Source organism: Oncorhynchus kisutch, linkage group LG13, assembly GCF_002021735.2.
Source record: "Oncorhynchus kisutch isolate 150728-3 linkage group LG13, Okis_V2, whole genome shotgun sequence".
In the NCBI taxonomy this organism is placed as follows: domain Eukaryota; kingdom Metazoa; phylum Chordata; class Actinopteri; order Salmoniformes; family Salmonidae; genus Oncorhynchus; species Oncorhynchus kisutch.
Window position 1 is genome coordinate 28262267 of NC_034186.2, and position 16540 is coordinate 28278806.

Sequence of the window (16540 nt, forward strand, 5' to 3'; positions counted from 1 at the left end):
AAACCGTCAGGATGCTCTCGATGGTGCAGTGATTATTTGATCACATAATAGAGTTTATGGTGTGGAAAATTGCTTTCTAATAAAGTAACGTTAGCTAGCTAATGTGGTTAACTAGCTAACGAACTAACCAGCTATTTTTTAACTAATGTTTTCCCTCTACAGTATGTGGTTAATTTTCAGAATGAGAGAATTAAGTAAAAATGAGGCGTTGCTTGTTATTAAACAAGTGGATTCAGGAATCCAGTGTAGCTGGAGCTGGGCCTGGCTTATTAAACAAGTGGATTCAGGAATCCAGTGTAGCTGGAGCTGGGCCTGGCTTATTAAACAAGTGGATTCAGGAATCCAGTGTAGCTGGAGCTGGGCCTGGCTTATTAAACAAGTGGATTCAGGAATCGAGTGTAGCTAGAGCTGGGCCTGGCTTATTAAACAAGTGGATTCAGGAATCCAGTGTAGCTGGGCCTGGCTTATTAAACAAGTGGATTCAGGAATCCAGTGTAGCTGGAGCTGGGCCTGGCTTATTAAACAAGTGGATTCAGGAATCCAGTGTAGCTGGAGCTGGGCCCGGCTTATTAAACAAGTGGATTCAGGAATCCAGTGTAGCTGGAGCTGGGCCTGGCTTATTAAACAAGTGGATTCAGGAATCCAGTGTAGCTGGAGCTGGGCCTGGCTTATTAAACAAGTGGATTCAGGAATCCAGTGTAGCTGGAGCTGGGCCTGGCTTATTAAACTGGATGCCATTATAGAGTTGAAAGGAACTTTCTGGCTTTTGCTGGCATATTGTAGAACAGATGTACACTTTCTGCCTGTGGACAATGTAATAATGTGCAGTGTAGCCCAAAGATATTGTTTTGTTGTGTTGAACTTGACAGTAACACATGTGAGTGAGTGGGGTTATTACATGTTTTACTCAGTGAACGTTATCTTTGCACACATGTAGCCTTGTGCACTTGATCAATGTCTATAGTGGCCACTATAATAGAGCAAAAATAGAATGCCTGTTTGTTTCATTCTATTTCTACTTTAAGATGTTTTTTTCCCCCCAAGTGCAATATGTATGTGTGGTCACAAGCGTTCTATTATAAAGGCTGTCATGGCTAACTGTAATATCAGTGTATTGTTTTTTTTCTCAAGACTTGAGTGTCATTTGCAGTAAAGTCTAGGCAACAAATAACATTGGATTGCTTTCTTTAAATTTTTTAGCTGTGTGTTAGGTTCACAGTACCCACGTTTTATTTTACACACAGAGACTGATCATGTAGGTCATATTATTTGTTGTTTAATTAGTTAAAGCCTGCATTTCCCCCGAGCAGGGACTTTTTGCATGTTTCAATGCAACAACAAAAAAAGTATCACTAGTTTGCATCCCTGGCAACACATGATTTGTACATGTTAACTCAATAGAAAAAAGCAGTGGACTAAAAAAAGAACCTTGTAAACACACCACTTTCCCCCATAGTATTGATAGTTCCACCTCTATAACAAAACCTTGCCTTCTGTTGGTAACACGTGTGTTCCAGGGTGGATATCTCCGACACTCTGATGTATGTGTATGAGATGCTAGGAGCTGAGCTGCTCAGTAACCTGTATGAGAAACTAGGACGAATACTGACCAACACAGAACAAGCCTCGTCATGGCAGGTACAGTGTACACACACACACACACACACACACACACACACACACACACACACACACTGAACACCCACGCACTGTCTGAAGCCGTTTGTCTCTTCCAGCATACAGAAGCGTTGTTATATGGGTTCCAGTCGATAGCGGAGACAATAGATGTCAACTACTCTGATGTCATCCCAGGCCTGATTGGACTCATCCCCAGAATTAGCATCAACAACGTCCAACTGGCCGACACCGTTATGTTCACTATAGGTATTGATACGGTCATAGCTGTCATTTCTTTGTGTCTTGTTCATCCAGGGAATCACAAGGAGAGAAAAAAAATTGGACAGGAAAAGTGTCGGGATTCACCTAGCTGTCATGATTTGGGGCTGTACAAATGTTTGATGTATTAGAATAATTGATTATGTTATATTAATAGAAGAGGGTGGGTTATAAGGTCATTCACTCACTCAATGTGTGACTAAGACAGAACTCTGTAGGGGAGTGAAGGAGATAAGACTAGGTAAACATTCCACAATAAATCAACTTTGGGGGAAGGGGACATTTACTGCTAAGTGTAGCTAACAATAAAGGCCCTGTTTATACAGCTTTGTAGGCATGGTTTTGGTCCCAGGAGTAGAGGATGATGATGTAGGCAGTGACATCACCAGGGCGTGACTTAGGGTTTAATAAAACCACTGAAGACCTTTTGTTGCATGCAGAACTTACTCAGAAACGTGCGTGCTATGTTCCTGTTTGTCAACTTCTGTCTGCAATTGCATGAATAAAGGTTTTTGAATGATTTAAAGATATTGTCATAATGCTAATTTCAACAATGAACCAATGATTGACAAAGGACGACGTAAGGAACGAACCCTAACAAAAGCATCAGACTCCTTTGTCTCCTGTAGCGTACAGTGTTACTGTCTTAAATTCTTTCATCCACTGTGTTCCTCCCTCCCTGTAGGAGCTCTAGCAGAGTGGTTGGCAGACCACCCGGTGATGTTGAGTAGTGTTTTACCTCTGGTACTCCAGGCCTTGGGGAACCCAGACCTCTCCGTCTCCTCTGTCTCCACACTCAAGAAGATCTGCAGAGAATGCAAATTCGACCTGCCGCCCTACGCTACAAATATAGTGGCTGTATCACAGGTTTGTGTGTGTGCTGTATATCACATTTCATGTTTTATTACATTTGCGTCAATATAAATAATTCTACTGATACATCTGCTATCCTCTCCTCTTCACAGGAGGTGCTGATCAAGCAGATTCACAAGGTCAGTTCTAGTCCTGTCTGTAAATAATGCAAGCCAAAATCCCAATGTGCCAACTCACTAGACCCACTCTAAACATGTATAATGAAAGTCTGGGACAGTGTCAAAATTCAAATAACTTTATTATCTGTGCATTTACTACATGCAACAAGGAGCGTATTCAATAAAATAAAATTTAGCACAGGAAGTTTACACCAGACAATAGAATGAGTCAGCCCATTCTGTCATAAAAACAAAGAGCAAGGTTAGAGCTGATGACAAGACTGATGGATGGCAGCTAGCAAACAGCACTTACACAGAGAGTCACATTATCTTTCAAAGGCCTGGAAATGTATAATGTTCTCTTCCTCTCTCTCTTCCTCCCTCTTCCTCTCTTCTCTCTTCCTCCTCCTCCTCTCTCTTCCTCACTCTACCTCTCCTCCCTTCCTCTCTCCCACTTCAGACCAGTCAGTGTATGTGGCTGATGCAGGCCTTGGGCTTCCTGCTGTCTGCTCTGCCTGTGGAGGAGATACTGAGGAACCTGCACTCCCTCATTACACCCTACATACAGCAACTTGAGAAACTAGCGGATGAGACGGTACACACACACACACAACACACACTGTGGTAACTGTTAAAGTGTCATACTTTCCTCTCTATTGGACTGGGGCCATATGAACAGACCTTGTGTCTGCATGGATGCAACACACACACACACTCTCTCTCTCTCTCGGTATCTCTCGGTATCTCTCTCTCGGTATCTCTCTCTCTCTCTCGGTATCTCTCTCTCTCGGTATCTCTCTCTCTCTCTCTCTCTCTCGGTATCTCTCTCTCTCTCTCTCTCTCTCTCTCGGTATCTCTCTCTCTCTCTCGGTATCTCTCGGTATCTCTCTCTCTCTCTCTCTCTCGGTATCTGTCTCTGTTGGACTGTGTCCATATGAACAGTTGAACATTTCTCTGTGGGACCAGATTGGCTTCATCACTAAGCAATGGGCTACTGAATCACAGGGACATAAGACACACCCACTCTGACACAGCACACACACACCATATTCTTACTTTATTAAATGTCACATCTAATGAATCTGGGCCTTCATATAGGAGCTAAAAATAGGGTTTTGACATTTTCTTAAAATAAGGAGCTGACATGAACTAAAAATAAGGATGTGACATTATCAGTGTTGAATTAGTCTCTCTCCCCTGATCTATTGTTCTGGAGTCAGCAGAGACCTGAGTGTCTGGGTGAAAAGAGATGTCAGTTCAAATGAAGAGTTTCATCTCACTCTCGCTTGCTCTCTCTCTCTCTCTTTCAATTCAAGGGGCTTTATTGACATGGGAAATATATGTTAACATTGCCAAAGCATGTGAAGTAGATAATATACAAAAGTGTTATAAACGATAACAATGAACAGTAAACATTACACTCAAAGAAGTTCCAAAATAATAAAGACATTACACATGTCGTATTATGTACAGTTGAAGTCAAAGTTTACATACACTTAGGTTGGAGTCATTAAAATTTGGTTTTCAACCACTCCACAAATGTCTTGTTAACAAATTATAGTTTTGTCAAGTCGGTTAGGACATCTACTTTGCGCATGACACAAGTAATTTTTCCAACAATTGTTTACAGACAGATTATTTCACTTATGATTCACTGCATCACAATTCCAGTGGGTCAGAAGTTTACAAACACTAAGTTGACTGTGCCTTTAAACATCTTGGAAAATTCCAGAGAATTATGTCATTGCTTTAGAAGCTTCTGAAAGGCTCATTGACATCATTTGAGTCAATTGGAGGTGTACCTGTGGATGTATTTCAAGGCCTACCTTCAAACTCAGTGCCTCTTTGCTTGACATCATGGGAAAATCAAAAGAAATCAGCCAAGACCTCAGAAGAAAAATTGTAGACCTCCAGAAGTCTGGTTCATCATTGGGAGCAATTTCCAAACGTCTGAAGGTACCACGTTCATCTGTACAAACAATAGTACGCAAGTATAAACACCATGGGACCACGCAGCCGTCATACCGCTCAAGAAGGAGACGCGTTCTGTCTCCTAGAGATGAACGTACTTTGGTGGCTATGCTATACTCACTGAGTTTGTACATCGTCAAAGCTTTCTTTAAGTTTGGGTCAGTCAGTGGTCAGGTATTTTGCCACTGTGTACTCTCTGTTTAGGGCCAAATAGCATTCTAGTTTGCTATGTTTTTTTGTGAATTCTTTCCAATGTGTCAAGCAATTATCTTTTTGATTTCTCATGATTTGGTTGGGCCTAATTGTGTTGCTATCCTGGGGCTCTGTGGGGTGTGTTTGTGAACAGAGCCCCAGGACCAGCTTGCTTAGGGTACTCTTCTCCAGATTCATCTCTCTGTAGGTGACTGCTTTGTTATGGAAGGTTTGGGAATCGCTTCCTTTTAGGTGGTTGTAGAATTGAATGTCTCTTTTCTGGATTTGTATAATTAGTGGGTATCGACCTAATTCTGCTCTGCATGCATTATTTGGTGTTTTACGTTGTACACTGAGGATATTTTTGCCGTATTCTCCATGCAGAGTCTCAATTTGGTGTTTGTCCCATTTTGTGAATTCTTGGTTGGTAGCGGACCCTAGACCTCAGAACCATAAAGGGCAATTGGTTTTATAACTGATTCAAATATTGGTATGGTCCTAATTGGTATGTTGAACTTTATGTTCCTTTTGATGACATAGAATGCCCTTCTTGCCTTGTCTCTCAGATCGTTCACAGATTTGTGGAAGTTACCTGTGGCGCTGATGTTTAGGCCAAGGTATGTATAGTTTTTTGTGTGCTCTGGGGCAACGGTGTCAAGATGGAATTTGTGGTCCTGGCGACTGGACCTTTTTTGGAAGACCATTATTTTGGACTTACTGAGATTACTGTGCAGGGTGAATACGTGGTCTGTCGTACGATAATGTGGTAAAAATCCAATTTGACATTTGCTCAGTACATTGTTTTCACTGAGGAAATGTACTAGTCTGCTGTTAATGATAGATAATGCAGAGGATTTTCTTAAAGTTGCTGTTGACGCATATCCCACGGTAGTTATTGGGGTCAAATTTGTCTCCACTTTTGTGGATTGGGGTGATCAGTCCTTGGTTCCAAATATTGGGGAAGATGCCAGAGCAAAGGATGATGTTAAAGAGTTTTAGTATAGCCAATTGGAATTTGTTGTCTGTATATTTTATCATTACATTGAGGATACCATCAACACAGGCCTTTTTGGGTTGGAGGATTTTTATTTTGTCCTGTAGTTCATTCAAGGTAATTGGAGAATCCAATGGGTTCTGGTAGTCTTTAATAGTTTATTCTAAGATTTGTATTTGATCATGTATATGTTTTTGCTGTTTGTTCTTTGTTATAGAGCCAAAATGATTGGAGAAGTGGTTTACCCATATATCTCAAGCTCTTCATGTTGTTGTTTGTGTAGTGTTTTCCAATTTTCCCAGAAGTGGTTAGTCTATGGATTATTCAATTACATTGAGTTTTCTGTTTTAAATTTGTAGATTTGATAGGGAAGCTGAGAGGTCAAATATACTGTTAAGGTTTTCTACTGCCAGGTTTACACCTTCACTATCACAGTAGAACGTTTTGTCCAGGAAGTTGTCTAAAAGGGATTGAATTTGTTGTCTAATTGTTTTTTGGTAGGTTTCCACACTACAATCCTTCCATCTATAGCATTTCTTAATATTACTCAGTTCCTTTGGCTTTGATGCCTCATGATTGAGTATTGCACTGTTAAAGTAGTGTGTGATTTTGCTGTGATCTGATAGAGGGGTGTCAGTGGGCTGCCTGTGAACGCTCTGAGAGAGTCTGGGTTGAGGTCAGGGATAAAGTAGGCTACAGTACTACTGCCAAGAGATGGGCTATAGGTGTACCAACCATGGGAGTACCCTAGAAGCCTACCATTGACTATGTATATGCCCAGCATGCAACAGACCTGCAGGAGTTGTGACCTGTTTTTGTTGGTTATGTTGTCATAGTTGTGCTTAGGGGGGGGGCATATGGGGGAGGGAATGCTGTCACCTCCTCTCTGCCTCTCCTCTCGCTGCCGGTCACACTCCCTCTCCTCTCTGCCTCCCCTCTCGCTGCCGGTCTCACTCCCTCTCTGCCTCTCCTCTCGCTGCCTGTCTCTCTCGCTCTCCTCTCTGCCTCTCCTTGCCTGTCTCTCTCGCTCTCCTCTCGCTGCCGGTCTCACTCCCTCTCTCGCTCTCCTCTCGCTGCCTGTCTCTCTCGCTCTCCTCTCTGTCTCTCCTCTCGCTGCCGGTCTCACTCCCTCTCTGCCTCTCCTCTCGCTGCCTGTCTCCTTTCTCTGCCTCTCTCGCTATCTTTCTCTCTCTGCCTCCTCTCGCTGTCTCTCTCTGCTCTGCCTCTGCTCTCGCTGCCTGTCTCTTTCTCTCCCTTTCTACCTGTCTGGTTGTGTGATTTATAGCCATGACGTCAGACTAGGGAATCAGGTTGTCTGTGCAGCCTGACAAACACTGGCACCTTGAGGCAAGAGGTGAAACTGCACATCCACTATATTGTAAGCTACAGTACAACCATTGTCTGTTTTTATGCATTTAGGGTGGCATTCTGACTTAAGATCTGGACACTCGACTCAAATTTTCACCCATTGACGTCAGTGAATGATTTGGGTATAAGTCCAAGTTGCACACACCTATCTCAACTCTGAAGTGTGTGTGTGTTCAGTAGCAACATTGCTCATTAAGCGAAGGGAGTCAGACCAGCTGCATTACACCTCCCTTGTACGCCACAGTTCTGTTGTCATGGATACAGAGCGGTGATTAAATCGGTACTAACAAAGCTTTAATTAGTGTTGTCACCCTGGAGAGCGTGTGTCTGAAATCTGCAGAAAGAAGAGGCCGTCAACTGACTGACGCACCCAAAATCATCTCTTCTCTCTCACTTCTTTAGAAAAAGTTCTGTCCTTTTCACTTCATCCCTCTCATGTTCTTTCACGGTCTCTCTTTTTGTTTCACTTGTTAAGACATGGCAAATCTTGTTTGTCTGTCTCCCTGAAGCTAATGACTTACTTTCTCGTCTTTCTCTCCCTCCCTCATCCCTCTCTCCAGCCCAACCCGTCCAATAAACTAGCGATAATCCACATCCTGGGTCTGTTATCTAATCTCTTCACTACGCTGGACATCAGCAAGCAGGAGGACGAATCAGGAGAGGGCACAGCGCCACCTGTCAAAACAGCCCCGCCACCACCAGGACCTAACCCGGTGAGAGACATCACCATCAACACCCAGGCACACGCCAGCTCAGTGGGAGTGTTTAGCGTTGTCTAGGTTACTCAAACTAACCGGTGTGTGTGTTCTAGGTGGTGGTGGTCCTACAGCAGGTCTTTGCTCTCATTCAGACGGTCCTCAGCAAGTGGCTCAATGACTCTCAGGTGGTGGAGGTGAGACCAGCACACACTGGACAGACCTATAGTGATGTTTTAATATCTGAAGCATAAAAAAATCTGACCTGAATAAGCTGAAAATGAACAGTTTCACTCTCCCATATTTTCCTCCCTCCTCCCAGGCCGTGTGTGCTATTTTTGAGAAGTCGGTGAGGACTCTCCTCCATGACTTTGCCCCCATGGTGTCTCAGCTCAGTGAGATGCTAGGACAGATGTACAGTACCATACCACAAGCTTCAGCACTGGACCTCACACGACAGGTACACACACACACACACGCTTGAACACACTCACGCCAACACAATACACACGCATCAGAGGCACACACACACAAACACCTTAACCAGTGTGAAACCATCTGTGGTTGTATTTGACAGATGGTCCATATATTTGCCAGTGAGACGGACAACTTCCCTCCCATCAAGGCTCTATTTGAGCTGGTTACCTCGGTAACACTCTCCATCTTCCAGCAAGGTAGGAGGTCCTGCAGGGGTGGGGTGTGAAAAATGTTTTCTTTTGGGTGATTTTGATTGACAGGAAACCTGCACACACCTGCTTTCAGCAGCAGGGGAAATACAATGGATGCATCTCAGTAGTCTAAAGTCCTTGTCTCCTCTCCTTGGAGCTGGACAGTTGAAAACACCTATTGCATCATATTGCAGTGTTTTTAGATGAGTGCAGATGAAGGGGAGGCAATGAGGAGAGGAAGTCACGTTAGATTATTGATATGCATCCTCTGTCCTCCTGTGCTGCTATGGAGAATTAGAAAAGAAAAAGCATTAGAAGGAAGTTCTGTTTTTCACACTGACATTATCCAGTGGTTGTTATCTGAATACTGTCCAGCCCTCTTCTCCCTTTTTAGTTGTCCTCTCATTCCCTACTCCCGCTCTTCTGCTTTGACTGTGTTTGATTGATAATGGCTGCCTCCTGCTTTCTTGAACTCTTTCTTTCTGAGCAGGTGACCTTAAATGTTACACTGTGGCCTGTATCTTATACAGTATGGTGCAACGTTACAGAATGTTGTTGCAGAACAACGTTCATATAGAAATGTATTGTGTAGAATAGACAGCCCTCTCGGTTTTACAGAACGGAATTGTGTATGCCCTATACATTACATTTCTGTCTGGGTTGCACCCCACTGAATAAGCCTGTAAGGTTGGGGCTTGGGTCCTGTTTGGAGTCTGGGAACAGTGAAGGGAATGGTTGCCTTCCAAGTGTTCACCTTTTGGGGGGTGGGTAGGGGTCAGGGGTTCTATTGACCCAATCCCAAATTGACCCCCAGCCCCTACCCCCTTGGCACATGGATGGTTGTAAGCCACACAGAAAAATATCATATTGCCTATCGTATGACATTGCAAGCCCCTAGGGTGTATAGTCTAGGAGAGATGCATAGGGGCTAGTCCAGGGGAAGGGGGTAGAGGCAAGGGGTTGATTTGGGACTGGACGCCCCTTTTTCTCTGAAGCGTCACAGAGGTGCCTCCTGGGTTCCCCACTCCAAACCCACTTTTGTTATTTTTAGGTTTGTTCCTTCTCTCGTTACTACTTTCTTTTTTATCTCCAAATGGAACCCATGTTTTCTCTCTCTACCGGTTTTCTGTTGGTTCAACCGCTCCTGTTTTTCTGAGACTCTTCCAAAGCTTCACACGCCCCTCCTCCCTCTCTCCCCCTTTGTTTGTTCTTTACTCACGTGTGACAATTATTTCAATGAGATCTTTTCTGTTCTCTTTTCTTTCCACATGACTGTTGAATCGGTTGAGTTGCTGTTTGTATATTATTATTATTATTCTCTTTATGATTTGTTAAGTTTCATCTTTATTATATTTTAGGACCCAGGGATCATCCTGATATTGTTGATTCATTTATGCAACTCCAAGCTCAGGTGTGTTTTTGGTTTCTTATTTCATTCACTTTGGGTTTCTCTCTCTCTCTCGCTCTCGCTGTCTCTCTCTTTCGCTGTCTCTCTCTTTCGCTGTCTCTCTCTTTCGCTGTCTCTCTCTTTCGCTGTCTCTCTCTTTCGCTGTCTCTCTCTTTCGCTGTCTCTCTCTTTCGCTGTCTCTCTCTCTCGCTGTCTCTCTCTTTCGCTGTCTCTCTCTTTCGCTGTCTCTCTCTCTCGCTGTCTCTCTCTCTCGCTGTCTCTCTCTTTCGCTGTCTCTCTCTCGCTGTCTCTCTCTTTCGCTGTCTCTCTCTCTCGCTGTCTCTCTCTTTCGCTGTCTCTCTCTCTCTCGCTGTCTCTCTCTTTCGCTGTCTCTCTCTCTCGCTGTCTCTCTCTCTCGCTGTCTCTCTCTCTGTCTCTCTCTCTCACTGTCTATCTCTCGCTGTCTGTCTCTGTCTGTCTCTCTGTCTCTGTCTGTCTCTCTTTCTGTCTCTTATTCTCTCTGTCTCTCTCTCTCTCTCTCTCTCTCTCTCCGTCTCTTTGTCCCTCTTGCTTGTTGTCTCTCTCTAGCTCTCTCTGCTCTCTTTCTGTTTGTTAAAAAGGGTCCTAGGGCGACCCATCATAATGGCAGGGCAGAGAATGGACAGTAGGTGGCGCTATTGAAGGACCGACTGTCTTCTTCAATACTCAGGGCTCTAACCAGAAGCTACACCTTTGTCTGAAGATGAGGGAGTTCGGTTCAGAGTTCATCAAGGTCATGTCCAGTAGGCAAAAAACAAGAGAATGTTTTGAAAGGAGGAGGGACAAACTGAACGTGTCCAATAAGAAACATTTTCATGTTCAGTTGTCCTACTGAACACGACCCTGGGATGTAGTTCTAGAGGTCGACCGATTATGATTTTTCAACGCCGATACCGATTATTGAAGGACCTAAAAGGCCGATACCGATTATTGAAGGACCTAAAAGGCCGATACCGATTATTGAAGGACCTAAAAGGTCGATACCGATTAATCGGAAGATTTCTGTTTTATTTTGAATAATAATTGTAATAATGACAATTACAACAATACTGAATGAACACTTATTTTAACTTAATATAATACATCAAAATCAATTTAGCCTCAAATAAATAATGAAACATGTTCAATTTGGTTTAAATAATACAAAAACAAAGTGTTGGAGAAGAAAGTAAAAGTGCAATATGTGCCATGTAAGAAAGCTAACGTTTAAGTTCCTTGCTCAGAACAAGAGAACATATGAAAGCTGGTGGTTCCTTTTAACATGAGTTTTCAATATTCCCAGGTAAGAAGTTCTAGGTTGTAGTTATTATAGGACTATTTCTCTCTATGCGATTTGTATTTCATATACCTTTGACTATTGGATGTTCTTATAGGCACTTTAGTATTGCCAGTGTAACAGCATAGCTTCCGTCCCTCTCCTGCTCCTACCTGGGCTCAAACCAGGAACACAACAGCCACCCTCGAAGCATCGTTACCCATCGCCCCACAAAAGCCGCGGCCCTTGCAGAGCAAGGGGAACAACTACTCCAAGTCTCAGAGCGAGTGATGTTTGAAACGCTATTAGCGCTCACCCCGCTAACTAGCTAGCCTTTTCACATCGGTTACACCAGCCTAATCTCGGGAGTTGATAGGCTTGAAGTCATAAACGGCGCAATGCTTGAAGCATTGCGAAGAGCTGCTGGCAAAACTCACGAAATGCTTATGAGCCTGCTGGTGCCTACCATCGCTCAGTCAGACTCCTCCTACAAATCATAGACTTAATTATAACATAATAACACACATAAATACGAGCCTTAGGTCATTAATATGGTCGAATCCATAAACTGTCATCTAGAAAAACAAAAGTTTATTCTTTCAGTAAAATATGGAACCGTTCCGTATTTTATCTAACGGTGTTAAGTCTAAATATTGCTGTTACATTGTACAACCTTCAATGTTATGTCATAATTACGTAACGAGCCAGGCGGCCCAAACTGTTGCATATACCCTGACTCTGCGTGCAATGAACGCAAGAGAAGTGACACAATTTCACCTGGTTAATATTGCTTGCTAACCTGGATTTCTTTTAGCTAAATATGCAGGTTTAAAAATATATACTTCTGTGTATTGATTTTAAGAAAGGCATTGATGTTTATGGTTAGGTACACGTTGGAGCAACGACAGTCCTTTTTTGCGAATGCGCACCGCATCAATTATATGCAACGCAGGACACGCTAGATAAACTAGTAATATCATCAACCATGTGTAGTTAACTAGTGATTTTGATTGATTGTTTTTTATAAGATAAGTTTAATGCTAGCTAGCAACTTACCTTGGCTTCTTACTGCATTCGCATAACAGGCAGTCTCCTCTTGGAATGCAATGTAAAGCAGGTGGTTAAAGCGTTGGACTAGTTAACCGTAAGGTTGCAAGATTGAATCCCTGAGTTGACAAGGTAAAAATCTGTCGTTCTGCCCCTGAACAGGCAGTTAACCCACTGTTCCTAGGCTGTTATTGAAAATAAGAATGTGTTCTTGTCTGAATTGCCTAGTTAAATAAAGGTGTTAAAAAAAAACGGCCAAATCGGTGTCCAAAAATACAGATTTCCGATTGTTATGAAAACTTGAAATCGGCCCTAATTAATCGGCCATTCCGATTAATTGGTCGACCTCTATGTAGTTCCCAGTGACCTCACTGGTTAGAATCCCAGAGCCACGCCCCTTTTCTGATGTAATTCCAGCCCAGTGCCAATCAAAGCCCAAATTAATTAATATTCCATTAATTAATCAATTCAGGCGAATTGGTTGCCCTCTTTTTTTTATTTTTGTCTTCCTTCTACATTCTTCTTCCTTTAATCTTTGGATAGATCTGATCTCCTCTCCTCTTCCCTCTGTCCCCCTCTCCTCCTCCATCCTGAATGAGTTACTTACAGTATCAGTTGTATTTATCCGTACATGTACTTTACTTACTTATGTTGCATATTCAATCCAACCAGGCCAAAAAAGGGAGGAAAAAATAGTGTATCAGAATGAAATTGATACAAAAGCTACAGAACCATCATTGCCTTTAGTTTGACTTAAGTTTGGAATAATTTTCTATTTTTGTTTTTCTCCAGTTTGTTTGCCGAGTTTGCATTGGAGCAGAGTTGTGTACTTACTCTATGAATGGTAGTTTGTCTTAGGGAGAGTGGAGTAGTCTAGCCTGGTAGCTTCATCTGTTTACCTGCTATAGACAACTCCTTTAGCCCAACTCACATTAACTCCCCCTCAAGGATTTAAAAACATTGGATTGGTGTAAGAAACACTTTGTCTACACCAATCCAATGCTGTTAAATCCCAGATGGGTAGTGAACGAGATCACACATCAGGGAGAATCAGAATTTGCCTCTTGTTGTTCAGCTCGGACTACAAGTTGTTCCTGACCTTGTGGGTAAACAGCTGAACATGGCAATGACAAAGGAGTTGTCTAAAGCAGACAGTTCTGTCTACGAGGCTAGAAGAGTGGTGGTGGGAGGGGGGGGCAGAAAGAGGGTGTACCCATGGAGTAGGGGCACAGACTCCTGCCCTGTGTCATGCCTCTGTCTGCCTCCTACTGTAGGCCCTCAAACGGAAGCCAGATCTCTTCTTGTCTGAGAGTCTTGACGTGAAAGCTGTGTTCCATTGTGGTAAGTGTGTGTCTCTTTGCTTCCAACAAGCACACTGATCATTGTGTGTGTGTTGCCGCGTCCCTTTTAACACGCAAACTGTAAAACTGTTAGAAAGTGGTTAAAGGTCAACTGCCCCTTAGGCCATTTAAATCCAGAGAAGTTGGTTCTATGTGGCATGGATGTGAGTTAGAAACATTCATTCTAGTGTCAAAATTCACTTCAAAGTGTAAATCGGATATATTTGGACATAAAGTCAGTCTCGTCCAAAACTGAATTTTGTAAGGGAGTTTGTCACGAGTTACTGGAGGGTTTACGATCATGTTTACTTGCCCAGTGCTCACTAGCACGAGAGAAGCAGCTGTGCTAATTAAGCTCTATCTTAATGCTGCACGCGCTCTATCCAATCACAGCATCCAGAACCTCCAGACAGTGAGACAGACCTGTTCTTTATGCAGCATATCAGACTGATGTTTGATAGTGTTAATCACGCAACTCTGCCACTTTTGGGGCAAAATTAGAATTGAGACGATCAGAGCGCACTTGTATCATAACTGCAACCTGTCAATATTCCAAAATCCATTTGCGAGCATCTTGTGTCCCCCGCGACCTGCTTTGTAACATGATTCCCTATGAAACACTGCCAGATAGACACACTCTGGTAATAGGGAGAAAGTTGTAAAAAACACAACAGCACTGAAGTACACGCATTGCCACTCGCCTGTGGTGAAGAGTTGGAACTTAGCTAGCAAGTGATTTTGGGCACTGATGAACAATGTGTAGCTTGTGCTTTATTTACGATAGTTTCACAGCTTGCAGATTATGAAGTTGTAGACATGTTATCGTTCTCAGAAAAAAAGTTACTTGCGAAATACTGCACCAAACACCTTAGCGAGATGTAAAATTAACTAAGATCTCCTCTGCAAAAACTTCTAAATTAATTACAGATTTCTTGATTTTCTTAGATTAATTCTGACAATTGATAGGAAGTGACTATTTTGAGGAAGACGCTATGTTGTTGCTACGCTGACTCAGGAGGGACAAACAACAGTACCTGCCAGGGTAGGAGAAAATAACACACCCAGATCAAACCACACCACCAAGACCACTCTCGTTTGCCTTCAGTCATGGCCACTTAATGAGCAATCTTTCAAACGAGGCCAAATCAGGAAGTGCAGTCGCCCTTTAAATAGTTTAAATAGTATAGCTTTTGTATTTTTATGTTTCTTTATGGCCCCCCCCCCTCCTCTCTCTCCTGTAGGAGTACTGTCACTCAAATTCCCAGAGGCTCCAACAGTGAAGTCTACCTGCTTGTTCTTTGTGAGTATACACACACACACACACGCCCCTCTGTATTTATTTTGACAGTAAAGCTAAACATTTTTTATTTTGCTCTATACTCTAGCATTTTGGATTTGAGATCAAATGTATTTTAGTAAAGAATGTCACCTTGTATTTGAGGGTATTTTAATATCTGTTTTGCTGTTTAGAAATGAAAGAACCTTATGTACAGTAAACTGCAAATGCATCCAACAAGTTTGTAGTCACAAGCTTGATGTAGTCATTACGTGCTAGGAATATGGGACCAAATACTAAACTTTTGACTACATTAATACACCATAAGTGAATATGTCCAAATACTTATGACACCTTCAAATGGGGGGACTAGATATGCAGGAAAATACCCTCAAATAAATTCTGGACTTTTGCCTAATTTGATAAACTCCAAAATGTTGGAGTCTAATGCCAAGGTTTTAGCTTTACTGTCCAAATAAATACAGAGGGAACTGTATGTTTTTGGTTAACCAAGGTGGATCTTGTTGAAATGTGTTCTTAGTTTTGTGGTTCTCTCTGATTGTCCCTGTGTGTGTGCCGTAGACTGAGTTGTTGCCCCGTTGCTCAGATGTGCCCCCAGTGGCCAGAGTGGTACAGGAGGATGGAAAACTACTGCTGCAGGCTGTACTAGAGGTAAATTGTAAATGTATTTTAGATGTCCTACTGTATACTGAAACATATCACCTTATTGACTGGTCTTTCCTCTCTCTCTCTCCAGGCAATCGGGGGAGGTTCATCTCGTAGTCTGATGGACCAGTTTGCTGAGGTGCTGTTCAGTCTCAATAAGCACTGTTTCCCTCTTCTCACTGTGTGGCTGAAAGAGGCGCTGCAGGCAGCAGGCTTCCCCTCCACTAGGGTCACCACAGAACAGAAGGACACCTTCACCCAACAGATACTCAGGTACCACACACACGTACTTGCTCACTCACCTAGGCAATGCTGCTGTTAGCTTTTCTTTCTGTGTCTGACCCCATCTCTCTCCTCCCGCTCTCCCTGTAGAGAGCGAGTCAATAAGCGGAGGGTGAAGGACATAGTAAAGGAGTTTACACTAGTCTGCAGAGGGCTTCACGGGACCGAGTACGCCGCTGAATACTGACCCTGACCTTGCCACGACTTCCCCAGGCTGGATGCCACGGTACCACAGTACCCACAAACCCCGCAACACTGGAGTTTTCCTTGGACGATTGAAACTAGACCCTCCCCCTAGAACAGAAAACAGCTCCCCATACAGGCCAACCATTGGACAAATGGTGCTCTATCACACCACTCAACAGTCTGACGAAGGCTGCTCTCCTTCTTTCCTCTCTTTCCCCCTGTCTCTTTTTCTCTCCTTCCCTTTTGTGACTTCAACTCCCAGCATGCCCTCTCTTCACCCTCTTTCTCTCCTTTCTCTCTCTGTTGT

General features: G+C 43.1%; 1 protein-coding gene across 2 annotated transcripts in view; it reads left to right on the top strand.

Annotated features, from left to right (window-relative positions):
- The window catches only part of ipo13b (importin 13b), a 55937-nt gene that overhangs the window by 39166 nt on the left and 231 nt on the right, over positions 1-16540 (top strand). For both annotated transcript variants that reach the window (XM_031785938.1, XM_031785939.1), the window contains 15 exons: positions 1518-1638; positions 1737-1884; positions 2582-2763; positions 2862-2888; positions 3328-3462; positions 7953-8105; positions 8204-8284; positions 8410-8547; positions 8665-8761; positions 10114-10166; positions 13758-13824; positions 15065-15123; positions 15682-15771; positions 15857-16038; positions 16138-16540. The exon at positions 16138-16540 is cut by the window's right edge and continues 231 nt beyond it. In XM_031785938.1, the coding sequence (XP_031641798.1) occupies positions 1518-1638; positions 1737-1884; positions 2582-2763; positions 2862-2888; positions 3328-3462; positions 7953-8105; positions 8204-8284; positions 8410-8547; positions 8665-8761; positions 10114-10166; positions 13758-13824; positions 15065-15123; positions 15682-15771; positions 15857-16038; positions 16138-16234 (1630 nt within the window). In that variant the 3' untranslated portion in view covers positions 16235-16540. The remainder of the gene's footprint in view (positions 1-1517; positions 1639-1736; positions 1885-2581; positions 2764-2861; positions 2889-3327; positions 3463-7952; positions 8106-8203; positions 8285-8409; positions 8548-8664; positions 8762-10113; positions 10167-13757; positions 13825-15064; positions 15124-15681; positions 15772-15856; positions 16039-16137) is intronic.